Raw genomic sequence first — 16,311 nt, 5'->3', positions numbered from 1 at the left:
TTTTCAAGATTCATCGTCCAAGATTCCATGTTAAAGAATAAAATCCTTAGACATGTGACTCAGGAAGAGCTTTGGTGCCTGAAACATCACTTACTTTTCTTGCCATGAACAAGCAGCCCTTCCTTTTAGGACTTTTGTTACTATAATTATCATTTGCTATCATTATAAGCTATATAATTCAATCTTCAGAGTTGCTGAATCCTTTGCCATTCATTATCTGATTCTTAAGGCACCCCTCTAAGGTACCTCTGAGTTGAAAAGTTGCTGAGAAAATCTAGGCTGAGGAAGGTTGAACTTCCCAGTACTGCTCTTTTTGCAACATGCTGCCTCCCACTTTTAAAAGAAAACGGTTTGCCCTGATCTGTTAGCTCAATGGTTGTGCATGGTCCCATGCACAGAGAGGTCGTTGGTTCGATTCCCAGTCAGGTACAAGCCCACGTTGCAGACTAGATTCCTAATAAGGTCCAGCCAATCAGTGTTTCTCTCTTTCTCCCCCTTCCTCTCTCACTCTAAAATCAATCAATAAATAAATAAAATAAAAAGGTTTTTACATTTTAAAATAATTTTGGTATTTGCCAAAAGCCAGGCAAATTTTTCATTTTCATAAGTATTTCTTCAGATTCTTAGAATAGCTTTTAAAAACTTTTCAAAGGTAGCTTTTTAAATACAAAATTATAACATGTGGCCATGGGGTCTTTTTAAGGACTCAGATCCATAAAATCAGTATTGGAAACATGAATCGGGCTTTTCTGTGAGTAAAGCACAATCTAGACTCTAGGGAACTTAGTCTGATGGAGAATAAGAAAGGCTTTGGAACAGTGTTGCCAATTCCATCTTCTCCAGCCTCTGCTTTTAATTTGTATATCAAGACCAATAATGCATTTGTCACAGGTTGGAAGAGTAGGAGGTGGCAGCTCTGACGTGTGTAAGACGCAGTGCTCCACGCGTCTGTCACTCAGTGAATGCTGCTGCCCTTCCTGAGCTTTATTCTTCAGAGATGCATTAAAGGTCGGAAATCAGTTCTGCCTTCAGTGAGTGTATAACTAAAAAAATGTGGCATCCAGTATGTAAGGAACATTTACTATAATTTTATTCAAGTACTTGTTCTTAAATGTCATGTGCTTGGAATAGAGCACATAGACTATGTGTAGTCTCTGTCATCACCCACTCTGGATCTAAGGGGAGGAGGGGTCAGGGCACCCTCCACCTTTTCCCTCACTGGGACTTGTGAGCAGTTCCTCTGAAACGTGCCTCTTCAAACAGTTACCTTGTGCAAAGAAATTTGTTAAATGTTTAATCAGATAAGACATTCTTGCTTGCAACACAAACATACATTTTCTTTTTCTTTTTTAATTTTTTTTTTCATGGCTTTTTAGAGAGAGAGGAAGGGAGAGAGAGAGAGTGAGATAGAAGCATGGATGAGAGAGAACATTGATTGGCCCCGCCTTCCGCATGCCCCCCATTGGGGATTGGGCCCACAACCTGGGCATGTGCCCTGACTGGGAATTGAACCGGCAATCTCTTGGTGCATGGGGTCGATGCTCAACCACTGAGCCACACTGGTTGGCAAATACACATTTCCTCAAAGTGCTCATTTTTAAACAGTTATTTAGGGAGAATTGTGTGGAAAGGAAGAGGATTAATAAAGGAGCTAAAAAAAAAACAAACGTATTTCTTTGTATCAGAATCCATCCGTAATTTAGGATTCATGTAATACTGTAGACAAATAAATGTACCATTTTGTAATATTTTAAAAATATTTAATGCAGAAGTAATGATACATTTGAGAATATTGGTGAGAGGGGTAGGCAAAATAAGAAACCAGTTGAAACATTTTTCAACCTAATTTTCATGCTGTTGATATTCTTTGACTTTTTCAGGCATTGGAGGTGATCCTTTTAATGGAACAGATTTTATTGACTGCCTTGAAATTTTTCTGAAGGATCCAGCCACAGAAGGCATCATATTGATTGGTGAAATTGGTGGTAATGCAGAAGAAAATGCTGCAGAATTTTTGAAGCAACATAATTCAGTAAGTTTGGCTTTGGGAAAATATACCTCTTTGCTCTTGAATAATACCACTGGCTTGTTTTTATTTTTTAAAGATTAAGTTTTCAAGAAAACAAGATGAAATCAAAACCTCTCTGAGCTGGGCCTTTATTTTTTTCTAATTAATTACTTTAATTTTTTAAATTGCCTTTTAGAGACAGGATTGGAGAGGGGTTAACAGAGACACATTGATCAGCTGCCTCCTGTAAGACCCCTACCAGAGATCGAGCTCACAATCTGGGCATGTGCTCTGACCAGGAATCAAACTGGCAACCTCTTGGTGCATGGGATGATGCTCAACCAGCTGAGCCGCATTGGCCAGAGCTGGGCCTTTAGTACTGGCCACTTAGAAAACTCTTTCTGGCCCTGGCCAGTTGCTCAGTGGGTAGAGCATCGGCCTACAGCCCGGAAAGACCTGGGTTCGGTTCCCGCTAAGGGCATGTACCTCGGTTACAGTTTATCCCCGACCCTGGTTAGATCGTGTGGGTGGCAACCACTCGATGTGTCCCTTGCACATCGATGTTTCTCCCCCCCTCCCCCTCTCTGAACAAAAAATACCGAAAAATGTCCTCGGGTAAAGATTAAACAAATTTAAAAAAAACAAACACATTATTTAAAGAAAAAAAAAACTTTTTCTGGGTTGGTTCCTCTTGTCCTTTCCCACAGTTCCTATTCTCTACTCTGAGTTTCCCTCCCTAGGTATCACTCCACACACCTGTGGCAGGTGAGTTGGTCTGCTGAATGGAGAACCATTTAGGTCATCAGCCTGGAAGCCCTCAAAGCCCTCACTTGACCTGCCAATGTGCTTTTTCTTTCTCTTGACCTTAGGGGCTATAAGTAGTCTTTCTCATTTTCAAAGCTGACTTAAAGATCCTACCTTTTATATCCTTTTCCAATCTCATCTCCCTCAGGCTTCATTTTTTTTTTTGCAGAGTAGTACTTCCCTTCAGAGTTCAAGTAGGAATGCTTATTATCTATGTCCTATGAAGGCTTTTCTTGTTGCCTCTCTCTTAGAATTAAACATAAAGAGTGGTGTGGAATTGCATCATAATTTCATTTAGCCCAAGGGAATTAAGCTCTGTTTCTGGGGTGAAGAAGAGAGAGAGGGCGCAGTAAGGACGGAAGCAACTCGGTGCCCGCCAGCCCCCACTCAGTGACAGGGTGCTCTAGACGTTGTGACAGCAAAAGAGTTTCGTGATGTCCTCGACACTGACAGATCAAGAAGCACCTTCAGGAGGCCAGGCAGGTGGGAGGAGATAACTATCTGTGTTTTTTTGTAAGAAATTGAGGAGTGAAGGAATTAAATGCCACAGAAAAATAATGACTACTGGAGAGTTAAAGGAACTAATAGTATCACCTACAGTGTAGGATACACAAAATGCCTATTTATGTGTGATTTAAGGGATATTCAAGGGCTGTTTTGACTATACTTGTTTTTCTTCTGTAGAAATTTTAAACTCTAATCTCTGTATAAGATGTAACTCAGTGTTTTCCTTACTTTCTGGATCTCTTTCCTTTTTTTTTTTATCCTCACCCGAGGACATTTTTGTACTTATCTTCAGATAGAATAGGAGAGAGAGAGAAACATTGATGTTAGGGAGACACATAGACTGGCTGCCACCCACACGACCCCAACCGGGGCCGGGGATAAACTGCAGCCGAGGTACGTGCCCTTAGCAGGAACCGAACCCGGGCCTCTCTGGTCCACCGGCTGAAGCTCTAATTGCTGAGCCAAACCAGCCAGGGCTCTCTTTTCTTACTTTTTATCCACTCCCTAATCCTCAGCACTCTGGCATCTGTCTGCTACTTAAAATCTGTGTGACCTTGGACATGTTACTTAACTTCACTGTGCCTCAGTTTTGTCTTAGAAAAATAGGGCTACAGCAGTGCCTACCTCCTAGTGTACAACACTGTGGAGCTTAAGTGTCTTAGGAACAGCCTGGCCGGTGTGGTACAGTGGTTGAGCATCAACCCATGCAACAAGAGGTCACCCACCAGTCAGGGCACATGCCCAGGTTGTGGGCCTGATCCCCAGTGGGGGACATGCAGGAGGTGGCCAGTCGATGTTCTCGCTCATTGTTGTTTCTATCTCTCCCTCTCCCTTCCTCTCTCTAAAGTCAATAAAGAAAAAAAATTGTTTTTGAATAAAAATAAATGTCTTAGGAACGTATAGCAGAGTCACACCAGGCACATAAGTAAGCATTCTTATGTATTAATTTTTAAAAATGGATTGTATATTTTTAAGTATGTTTTTATTGATTTAGAGAGAGAGGAAGGGAGAGAGAGATAGAAACATTGATGTGAGAGAGAAACATTGATCGGCTCCCTTCTGCACATCCCCCACTGGGGATCGAGCCCACAACCTGGTCATGTGCCCTGACCGGGCATGTGCCCTGACCGGGAGTCAAACCAGGACGTCTCAGTCCATGGGTCAACGCTTGATCCACTGAGCCACACCAGCTGGGCTAAATTGATTTTTTAGAGAGAAAGAGAAACATCTATTGGCTGCCTCCTGCCCGGCCCCTTCTGGAGATCAAGCCTGCAACCTGGGCATGTGTCCTGACCGGACTGGCCACCGCTTGGTGTCTGGGATGACACTCAGCCAACTGAGCCACACTGGCCATGGCATAAGCGCTCTTATTGAGCTGTTTGCTGCTGCTGTTGAATCTTACTCTCCTGACGTTGCTTTTGCAGAGGTCACCAGTGGCCTCAATAAATTCATCCTCTCCATCCTGTTTCTTTCTATGGGTCCTTCTCTTCTTTCTTCCATGGAGGTACTTTCAGTGCCTGCTGCTGAAGTGTGAGTGATTATTTTATATCACATCATCCTTTATGCAGCTTTCAAGACAAACCTCCGAACCATCTTATATCTCATTTTCTTTCACTCAGTTCCTAACGTGTCTCTGAGGTCTCAGTAGTAGGTTGAGATTCAGAGCATTGTTTATAATTAGTTCTTCTGATCTGGCTCAGGCCCTCGTCATATCTCACCTGGCCCATGTCGATAATTTTTTATTCCTGATAGCTCTGTCCTTTCCCTCCCACCACCCAGGCCATCCTGCTTATGGCCCCCCAATCACCTGCTCTTGAAGCACAGACGTCGGTGCCTCCACCCTGCTGGTTCGGGGCCGTCACATTGCCCGTTTCATGTAGATGAGGCCAGACTTAGCAGGGTACCAGCCCCCCACACACCACTCTGCCCTTCCTTCTCAGAACCAGGGCCCATCTGACGTGCCAGTTGTTTTCATTCCGCTTGCCTTTGCTGTTCCTTCCCCAAGGCATGCCTCGTATCTGACGATCGTGGGCAGTAGGGAAGGATCCGTGGTACCCAGCCCCGTCCCTGGCACAACAGGCACCAGTACATGTTGAATAAGTGAAAGAATAAAGTAGATTGTTAGGTGATTGGAGTAAGATGTTATTAGAGTCTCTTGAATTCAGAAAGTATAGTTTGAAATTTAGGTAAAAATTGACTTCTTTTTAGAAAAAAAGATTTATGTTAATATGACATGACACTTTGTTAAATGATTTTTAAAGTGTATTTAGGTCCTGGCCGGTTTGGCTCAGTGGTTGGAGCATTGGCCGGCGGACCAGAGAGTCCCGGGTTCAGTTCCCAATAGGGGCATGTACCAATAAATAAATAAATAAATAAATAAAATAAAATAAAGTGTATTTAGGCCCAATTCTGAATTCCTTGAATAGCTTAGAATTTAATGGGCAAAACTAAACTCGTACATCTAATTTCATTTGACACATATTTTTCTATTCCTGGTTAATTCTTATGGAGCTACTTTTTGTTTAGGACCTGCTGTATACAGAATTCTAGCCCTGGTCAGTGTGGCCCGATGGTTAGAGCGTCGGTCTGCAGATGGAAGGGTTGTGATTTTGATTCCTGGTGAAGGGCATGTACCTGGGTTATAGGTTCAAACTCTGGCTCCGGTCTCTCTCACATCGATATTTCTCTCTCTCCACCCCTCTATCCCTCCCTTCCACTCTCTCTAAGAATCAATGGAAAAAATACCCTCAGGTGAAGATTAACAAAAAAAAAAAAAAGGATTCTAGGTGGAACAGTTGAGTTGACATATAGAACACTTAGCACAATTCCGGCACACAGTGAATTCTCAGCAATGTCCACTGCTACAAACATTGTTACAATGACTAAATATTTCCCAGACTAGTCTTGTTTAAGCCTTACTTTGACCCTTTGTCCTCCTCTCACGAGTGAGGAAGCTGGCATAGAGAGGTAATGACTGGTCTGTGGTAAGGGTACAACAGAGAGTGAGGGCTGGCATTCGTACCCAGCTTTGCCTGACTTCTCCGTCACGCCATGGAGGGGCTGGGGATAGATTTCAGGAACTGAGGACAGGAGTCAGTGCTCCTCTGCGTCTGCGCAGACAGCACAGAGGGCATCCTGCCTGGTCATTCTGTCTTTAGGCTGTCACTCTTGTCGTCATTTCTAAGTCCTGTTTTCAGACCAGTTCCCCCAAAGCCTGCTCGTTGTATTTTTCTCTGCTTAAAAATCTCAGGTGACTCTTCTTTGTTGATGGAATTGAATGTAAACTTGTTTGGCATTTTAGGCTCATCATAATCCTGTTCCTTTCTAGTACGGTATTCCCACTATTTGAGTATAGGGACACAGGGCTAAGTGGAATTAGTGCCATTCGTATATGAGATGCTCATGTCCTCTGCAGAGCCCACGAGCGAATGAATAAGTTACTTGTGGAGTCCTTCCTTCCTGCCTTTTTTTCTGTTAATCCTCACCCAAGGATATTTTCCCATTTATTTTTAGATAGCGTGGGGAGGGGGGACATCCATGTGAGAGAGACACATCGATTGGTTGCCTCCTGCATGACCCCAACCGGGGCCGGAGATTGAACCTGCAATCAAGATATGTGCCTTTGACTGGAAAATGAACCCACAACCCTTCGGTCCACAACCCTTCGGTCCTTGGGCCAGTGCTGTAACCGCTGAGCCAAATCGGCTGGGACTGGAGTCTTCTTTTTAAGGGAGGTCGTAGTCCGTCAGGGGGTTCATACTTTACTAGGGAACACGGGAAATAAGTGACAGCCAGAGTACGAGTGTATCAGTAGAGGTGTGTGAGAGGCACAGCAGGGCCACCGGGCAGATGACTGACTATAGGGCATTTGTGGAGAGTGTGGGAGGAGGAGCCAGGAAGGCGTATGGAGGAGGAGTCAGAGGTCTCCAGAGTTAAGTGGAAATTTGCCAGGAATCCAAGGGGATGGGAAACATCTCAGCACAGGGACCGAGGCAGAGCAGTCTGGAATTACGGGAGATGAGCGCAGGGAGAATGGTGGGGGACGAGGCTGAGCGGGCAGGTCGGGCCACATGGCACCTGGTCGCTGGCACCGCAGCGCGATGGGGCGGGGGAGGCCGCTGCGCCGGCCATCGTTCACGGCCATGCACGCCAGTAAAAACAAACACAGAACCCCCCCCGAAAGCCAATTTGATTTAAGAATGTCCTTGATGAAGCACTAGAGATCATTAATTTAATTAAATCTTAACCCTGGAGTCAGTTTGTGATGAAATGGGAAGTAAAGCACTTTCCCAATTGAGTTGTGAGTGGAACTAGCTGTTTTTTCTTTCTTTTTTTTTTTATCCTCACCCGAGGACATTTTTTCTATTTTTTGTTCAGATAGAGTGTGGGAGGGAGAGAGAGAGAGAGAAACATCGACGTGAAAGGGACACGTCGAGTGGTCGCCACCCACACGACCCAACCAGGGCCGGGGACAAACTGCAACCGAGGTACGTGCTCTTAGCGGGAACCGAACCCGGGTCTCTCAGGACTGCAGGCCGACGCTCTAACCGCTGAGCCAAACCGGCCAGGGCACTAGCTGCTTTTTCATGGAACACCAATTTTACCCGAAATAACAACTGCAGACAAACTGGCTATTCAGACTTAGGTATTTGGCAGACCTCAAAAATGAACAAAGCAGCCCCGGCTGGTTTTCTCAATGATTAGAGCGTCGGCCTATGGACCAAAGAGTTTCGGGTTAGATTCCGGTCAAGGGAATGCACCTCGGTTTCAGTTTGTCCCTGGTCCTGGTCGGGGTCGTATAGGAGACAACCAATCGATGTGACTTTTTTTTTTCTCTCCCTCCCTCCCACTCTATCTGAAAATTAATGGAAAAATATCCTTGGGTGAGGATTAAAAAAAAAAATGAACAAAGCAAACCTGCTATATCAAGGAAAATAACTCATAATATTTTGTTGCCAATGATACATTTTGAACTTTCAAGGGAATGTTAATATTTTGGAAAACTTGTATCTGCCACTGTGAACTTGACAACGCCCCTCTACTAAAGACTTTTCTAATGAGATTTGTGGTGATACTGATGAATGTGATTTGTTGAATGTGATTTGTTGATACTGAATGATGAAATGTGTCAGCGTTGGGAAAATCTGCATAACTCAGCGAACCTATATTTTCAACCTGGCCAGTAATGTTACAGAAGCATAAAGATACATTTAAAGTGCAAAATAGACGGATAGATTTTAAAGTAACAAAGGACAAAAAAGTCTATTGCTGTGGTTTCAGATTCCAGCATTGCATCTAACCTTTAAGAAATTACCACTTGATAAAACAACAATGAGGTATTATTACCTCACACCTGTCAGAGTGGCCACATCAACAAATCATCAAACAACAAGTGTTGGCGAGGGTGAGGAGAGGAGGGGATTCTAGTACACTGCTGGTGGGAATGCAGACTGGTGCAGCCACTATGGAAAACAATATGGTGTTACCTCAGAAAATTAAAATTCCATTTGACCCAGTGATCCCACTTCTAGGAATATATCCTAAGAAGCCTGAAACACCAGTCAGAAAGAATATATGTACCCCCATGTTTTACAATAGCTAAGATCTGGAAACAGCCCAAATGTCCATCAGTAGACGAATGGATAAAAAAGCTGTGGTACGCATACACAATGGAGTACAATGCAGCTGTAAGAAAGAAAGATCTCTTATCCTTTGAGACAACATGGAGGGACCTGGAGAGTATTATCCTAAGCGAAACAAGCCAAGGAGAGAAAGACAACTACTATCACATGATCTCACTTATTTGTGGAATATAATGAACATAACATTCTGAGGAACAGGGTAGTCCAGCGACATGGAAGTGGGTTACAGACTGACAATCCCCACAACAGGAGGTGGGGGGGAGGAGGTAAACCATAGAACTTATATGTATGAACAATGGACGTGGACAATAAAGCTGGGGATAGGCGGGGAGGGTGGGGGAGGGGTGTATCAGTGTGGAAAAAAGGAGAAACATCTGTAACAAAAATAAATTAGTTAATTAAATTAGAAAAGAAAAGAAATTACCACCTGAGCCTGGCTGGTGTGGCTCAATGGTTGATCGTTGACCCATGCACCAAGAGGTCACTGGTTCGATTCCTGGTCAGGGCACATACCCAGGTTGTGGGCCTGATCCCCAGTGGGGGGCATACGAGAGGCGGCCAGTCGATGTTCTCTCTCACTGATGTTTCTATCTCTCCCTCTCCCTTCCTTTCTCTCTAAAAATCAATAAATAAATGAAGAAAAAAAGAAAAGAAATTACCGCTTTAGTCCTAGCCAGTGTGGCTAGTTGGTTGGAACATTGTCCTGTGCACTAGAAGATTCGATTACCAGTCAGAGTACATACCCAGGTTACAGGTTCGATCCCCAGTTGGGGCACTTCTCTCACAATGATGTTTCTCTCTCTCTCCATCCTCCTGCTTCTCTCTCTTTAAATAGCCCTGGTAGGTTTGGCTCAGCAGTTAGAGCATCGGCGTGAAGACCAGAGGGTCATGGGTTGGACTCCCAGTTAAGAGCACATTCCTGGGTTGCAGGTTCCATCCCTGGCCGTCATAGGGGTCGTATGGAAGGCAACCGGTCTATGTATCTCACATAGATGTTTTTCTCTCTCGCTCTCTCCTCCCTCTCTTCCACTCTATCTAAAATATGAATGGAAAAATATCCTCAGGCGAGGATTAACAGCAACATGTCCTGGGGTGAGGATTAAAAAAATAAATGACCACTTGAAGAAGTTCACGTAATATCAAAGAAGAATGTCCACAATTATCTGACAGGCTGTTAAAATACTTCTCCCTCTTCCAACTACATATGTGTGTGAGGCTGGATTTTCTTGTACTTCAGTCAACATATTCTAATATATTGAGTGCAAAAGGAGATATTAAAATTCGTTTGCATTTTAGACATTCAAGAGTTGCAAAAATGTAAAATAATGCCACTCTTCTCACTAAATGTTTGTTGTTAATCCTCACCCAAGGATATTTTTCTGTTGACTTTTAGAGAGCGTGGAAGAGAGGAGGGAGGGAGGAAGAAAGAGACACACATCAATGTGAGGCACTTCAATTGGTTGCCTCCTGCATGACCAAGACTGGGGCCCAGGATCGAACCTGCAACCCAGTTACATGCCCTTGACTGGAATTGAACCCAAGACTCTTTGGTCCGTAGGCTGACACTCTAACCACTGAGCCAAACTGGCCAGGGCTCACTAAACGTATTTTAAAAAATAGTTTTAAAATTAATTTTAAATGAATTACTAAGTATTTGTAAAAGTTTTCCATTTTAATTTTTAATACAGTACATATCAGATATAATCTATGTGAACAAAAGTTCTTTGGGGTCCTCAAGAATTTTTATAAGTATAAGGTGTCCCAAGACCAAATGATTTGAGAACTGCTGGTCTAGGGGAATGTGTTGGTGCCTAAGTGAGGGCACTCAGATTCCACTTGGCTCATGTTCTGCCTTCCACAGGCCTCTGCTTTACCTGAATCCCTCATTGCCTCTGGACTCCCATATGAACATGGTGTTTTCATTCATCATGACACTTAACCACCGATTGCTTTAGGCATCTCTTAGCTGATCGATGTGTATACATATATATTTTATATTATTTCTCAACTACACTATCAGCCCAGAGCACGGGAATTCTACGTTTTCTTTTTTTCAGAACGTAATACAGTGCTCTTTGTGCACATAGAGGTAGCACACTAGAATGGATTTGTGTTGAATAAATTAATCCTGATATTCCTTCTTAGACATCGTAGAATTTTGGAGGGGAAAGGGCCCTTTGCCATCAATCTAGTGTAGCCATTTCGTTTCACAGGTGAGGAAGCTGAGACCTAGAGAGGGCATGTGCCTTGTCCACTGGCCTGCAGCTGAGTCATTTGGAAATTGTCTGGTGACTCATTCCTTTCCAGTGTACCTTCCCACCTCATTTTAGCAGATTTGTTAAGGGTGAACTGGTAATGAATTAAGACAAAGCAGGTTGAAATAAAACAGCCTGATCCTGTGTGTGTGTGTGTGGTTTTTTTTGGAGAGAGGTGAGGAAGAGAGAGAGAGAAACATCGAGTGGTTGCCACCCACACTGCCCCAGCCGGGGCCGGGGACAAACTGCAACCAACGTACGTGCCCTTAGCAGAAACCGAACCCAGGTCCCTATGCTCCACGGCCGACGTTCTAACTGCTGAGCCAAACCAGCCAGGGCCTGATTATGTGTTTTAATTCATTATATCACAAATCACGTAACGTGTATTTTCAAGTGTGCTTTTTTGTATGCATTAGTACAGCAGCCCTGTCCAAGCCACTTACTGACAGTCGGGAAACTTATGTTCAGTGTTGATCAACTTCTTCATCAGAGTGTTTAAAATATCACTTTTCAGGGTCCCAAAGCCAAGCCTGTGGTGTCCTTCATTGCTGGGTTAACGGCTCCTCCCGGCAGGAGAATGGGTCATGCGGGGGCAATTATTGCTGGAGGAAAAGGTGGAGCTAAAGAGAAGATCTCCGCCCTTCAGAGCGCAGGAGTTGTGGTCAGCATGTCCCCGGCACAGCTGGGAACCACCATCTACAAGGTGAGCTGCGGGCACCGGCCGACTCTGCGTCATGGCCTTAGCCTGTGGGCCACACTGGGCACCTGGAAGCGTGGCCTTCCCTCCAGGTCTTCCCTGTGTGTGGTTTCTGGCGCAGCTTAACAGTCACTAGCAGCTCTTTTGATGTCCTAATGTCCTAAGCGGCCATGGCCAGGAATGATGTTCTGATTACAAACTTCCTTTCTAACCGCTGGGATTTTCTCTTTTGTGAATGCAAGATATAATATACAGGAAAGCATTTCAGAGCCATAAATACCACAGATGCCATTTTAGGAGCAGTGCGGAAAATTGCCTTGTGTTTTGTTTTTCCCGTGGAGGGCCTTTTGGGTACAGCTACCCTGCTCCCATAGGTTTCTGTTTCCAGGGCGAGGGGTTGAAGGCCGAGCAACAAGAAATTAAAGCTGGATGAAGAGGGAGTTGGGGCGCAGGGAGATTTATGGAAGAGGGTGGGGGTCCAGGCTTTAGTTTCAGGCCCTGGCTGGGTGGGGAGGCCATTGTTGTTATGGGCTGGAGGGTGACTGCTAAACATTTGCCTTTCTTTTCCCTTTTTAATGGAACACTGTAGTTTCAAGTATTCTAAGATCTGGTATCTTCAGTAATCTCTGCAGTGATTCTCAGCCTGTTTCTTTGAGTGATCATTTAAGGCTCTCTATTTTTGTGATGATTATAGCCTTGACAAAAAAGCAAACAAACACCAAAACTTTGTAGGCATGCTGAAAACAGCCCAAATTGTGTTCCCGAGAGGGAACAGTGCAGTCTTTAGGATATAAAATGGACTCCTTGTTTTATCGAATCTTTGCATTATACTGTCTTTTGGAATGTGACACTTTGTGCCATAGGTTTGGAAGAAATCTGGGTTATTAGAGTGTGTGAAGAGAGATTTTATTTAAGAGGGAAAGAAGGGAAAAAGCAAATGCTTAAAAATTCACACTGGAGACATGCGTTACCATTTCACTCCAGTATGTGGCAGCAGACACCCCAGCATTTGTATTCGGGATTCTCAGTGCAGTGTCCTGTACAGATTTCTGATGTTCTTGACACTTTGTTCAAACCTTAACTGAACCTGTGTTTAGTTTTATTCCCTGAGAAACTTAGCAAACCTGATTCCATGGCCTTAGTAGAAGGGCCAGTGTGGTCCACGTATTGCTTTAGAAGTTTGGATACGCACAGTTAGGTTCGTCAAATCCTAATGATAATACTGCAGTAGAAAAATAAGTATAATTCACGGCTTCTTGGTGTCCACGTTTAGGAGACACAAAATCGAAGCTCTCCTCTAGCTCAGTGAAATTCAAGCTGACACAGACTAATTTGAAAGCTGCTGTTTTGAATTCGAGTACCCTCATCCTGGTACATTTTATTTCTGTAATTTTGGGTTCAAAGAATCCGAGAGGTTTCAGAATCACTTTGACCATGAATGTAATTTGGATTTTTTTATCTTCTCCCTCTCTTGTGTTTCTGAAGGAGTTTGAAAAGCGGAAGCTGCTGTGAAGGAAAAAACAAAGTTCCCTGAGCCTGTGGAATGAATCCTTGTAGCGAAGCGGCAGCAGTTTCTTCTGTTGCCCCGGTCGGCCGGGCTGTGGGCTTCCAGGACAGCGGGAAGCCAAGGCAGCGTTTAGGAAGCTCTGTACTGAGGTTTGCACCTCACTGTGTAACAGAGACAGCCATTAAATCTGCCATTTGATCTGAATATAGCTTTGGGGACTTTTTGTTGCTCCAGTGTGGGGAATGAGGGGAGCAGGAGAAACTGAGGGGTTGTGCGCGTGTGCCGATTTCAGTGGGCTCTGTAGAGAACATTCTAACTAAATAAATCTTTTGAAAGAATGAGACTAAACATTTTAGTATGGCATTTGTCTGATTATCTTAAACATGGAGTAACCTTAGGTCTATTTGGCGTTTTAGTTTTCTCATTTGTATTTATAATAGTCTGTATTTTGCAGAATAGTTTTGAGGATTAGAGATAAATATATGAAATCCGTGGTACATAATAAGAGACCACCACCATCATCATCATCATCACTAGGATTATAAGCAGAAACTCATCTATGTTTCAGTTTTTGTCTAATTGGCAATGGAGGGTCTTAGTAATGCTGTGCATTTCTCTGGCTCTGCAGAGACCTCGTCCCTTCCCCATCCGGGCCTACATGTCTGTGCTCGAGGTGTAAGACATTCCCTGCAAGAGCGCCAGCAAGCTGCTAGCCGTCCTGCTCTGTGCAAAAGGAGCTTGTTGACAAGAAGCGTTTCTGTAGTTACCGCTAAGCAGGACAGAGTGCTCAGGAGCGTGCCTTCTGAGGCAGCAGAGACAAAATATTTGTGAATTGTAACTACTCTGAAGGAAACAAACGAGCTTCAAAAATAATATTAGGGAGACGTCCTTGAAGAAAGGCTGTTTGGGAAGGCCTCCATGAGCGGGGGACACGAATTGTGACCTGAGGACTGAGAAGGTACCAGCCATGCCAAAAGGGCACGCAGCCAGCAAGGGCAGGGAGGGGAGAACTCACTTTGAAGAGGGAGGGAACACGGGATGCCTTGGGGCAGTGAGCCCCGGGAGGGGCTGGAGGAGGTTTCTGGGGTGCTGGGGAAATAGATGTTTTGGTAGTTCCAGCGACCATGCCCAGGCCGCTGAGGGTACAAAGAGCAGGTGTGAGGAGAGGGACTCAGTGCAGCAATTCCTTTCCTTTCTGTTAGAAGGTGCAGTGGAGTTCCAGCTTCCGGTGATGATGGAAGCCTTTGATCACACTCACCTTCCCTCACATAACAATCATTAAGTTGGACAAATTATTTATTTAAAAGCTGCCTGAAAGCACTAGAAAGTGACCCACATCTGACATGATGGAGGAGGTTACCTGTGAAAGAGGAGCTACAGGGGTGAAAGTTCTGAGCTTGCAGCTTTTTGCCTGAGGGCACCCCGTATGCGTTAAGTGCTAAACCTTAACCAACATATAGCACATAGGACATCGGAAAGGCCTATCAAAGAAACCGAATTTACCATCAAAATCTCCATAAAGTAAATTTCAAGTTCTGATGGTTTTTCTGGTGAATTCTATCAAATTTACTAAATAAACAATACCAGTCTTACACAAACTCTTTCAGAATGTAGAGGGGAAAAGAACACATCCCAGATTTTTGGATAAAACCAATATTACCCTGATACCAAACCTGCAAAGACATCGCAAGAAAAACTTTTAAAAATGTTTAAAAGTTTTCCTTGTGATCATGTACATAAAGATTCTTAACAAAATGTTAGCAATTGACCCAGCAACATGTGACAAGGTAAGATTATGACCCAGTGGTAGTGATGAATAAGCATACGAGTTTAACATTTCAAAATGAAACATTTAGTTTGACTGAATAAAGGGAAAAATCACAAAGTCATTTCAATAGACGAAATTCGTGATTAAAAACAAGCAAATAGCCCTGGCTGGGTTGGCTTGGATTGAAGGTCTCAAGTTCAATTCCCAGTCAAGGGCACGTACCTGGGTTGGAAGTTCGATCCCCGGCCCCAGTTGGGGTCCTGCAGGAGGCAACCAGTTGATGTGTCTCTCTCACTTTGATGTTTCTCTCTCTCTCTCTCTCTCTCTCTCTCTCTCTCTCTCTCTCTAATAATCAATAGGAAAATATCCTCAGGTGAGGATTAACAAAAATAAATTAAAAAAACAAGCAAACAAGAACAACAAAAACATACAGCTAACTTGGGATAGAGGAGAATTTTCCCCATGTGATAAAGGACATCTATGAACATCCTTGGACTAGCATCATCTCTGATGGTGAAACATGGGAAAATCCCGAGACTGAAAACTGGGTGAGGATATCTGCTCTCCTGTTGAACATTGTGGTAGAGCAAGTACAATATAGTGAGGGGGGAAAAACAAAAAACAGTCATGAAGATTGGAAAAGAAAAAATAAAGTTATAATCAAATTTAACATTTTTATTTAAAAAAATCCTAAGAAGTCTATTTTTAAAGACTATTAGCTCTAATAAATTCATTTAGCAAGGTTTTAGGATACAAGGTCACCTGGCAGGGGTGAAACCATGATCACGGAGGTTTACCCAAGGGGAGGCTTATCCATTCCATTCCGGATGTGCTGACCCCTGCGGTTTCCCCAAATGTGGGAAACTCGACAGCACAATTTGTGGTAGTGGGGGACTGTGTTCATGCCCTGAAAGAAGAAAAAGGCAAAAAACAAACCAAAATTGATTAATGTGTATATTTTTGCAACAAAAAATTAGAATATGGAAGACCCAATATTGTTAACCAGAAGCTCTTTTCAAAATAGTGTATTGGGCCCCGGCCGGTTTGGCTCAGTGGTTAGAGCATCGACCCATGGACCAGAGAGTCCTGGGTTCAGTTCCCACTAAGGGCACATACCTCGGTT

At 43.7% G+C, this 16,311-nt stretch overlaps 1 protein-coding gene and 1 non-coding gene across 3 annotated transcripts in view; both read left to right on the top strand.

Moving 5' to 3' along the window:
• SUCLG1 (succinate-CoA ligase GDP/ADP-forming subunit alpha) overlaps positions 1–13,730 on the top strand; it is a 43,079-nt gene extending 29,349 nt beyond the window's left edge. The window contains exons 7-9 of one of the 2 annotated variants that reach the window (XM_036263318.1): positions 1,881–2,032; positions 11,731–11,919; positions 13,399–13,730. In XM_036263318.1, the coding sequence (XP_036119211.1) occupies positions 1,881–2,032; positions 11,731–11,919; positions 13,399–13,425 (368 nt within the window). In that variant the 3' untranslated portion in view covers positions 13,426–13,730. The remainder of the gene's footprint in view (positions 1–1,880; positions 2,033–11,730; positions 11,920–13,398) is intronic. The other variant, XM_036263319.1, reaches the window with a different exon arrangement.
• Positions 13,731–15,942: 2,212 nt separating this feature from the next.
• Positions 15,943–16,099, top strand: LOC118631317. The gene has a single exon (XR_004959799.1). It is a non-coding gene; the product is annotated as a U1 spliceosomal RNA (small nuclear RNA).
• The last annotated feature ends 212 nt before the right edge of the window (positions 16,100–16,311 follow it).

This window comes from Molossus molossus, unplaced genomic scaffold (assembly GCF_014108415.1).
Source record: "Molossus molossus isolate mMolMol1 unplaced genomic scaffold, mMolMol1.p scaffold_m16_p_15, whole genome shotgun sequence".
In the NCBI taxonomy this organism is placed as follows: Eukaryota; Metazoa; Chordata; class Mammalia; order Chiroptera; family Molossidae; genus Molossus; species Molossus molossus.
Note: the sequence above shows the minus strand (reverse complement) of the source record. Positions and strands in the feature narration are given on the sequence as shown.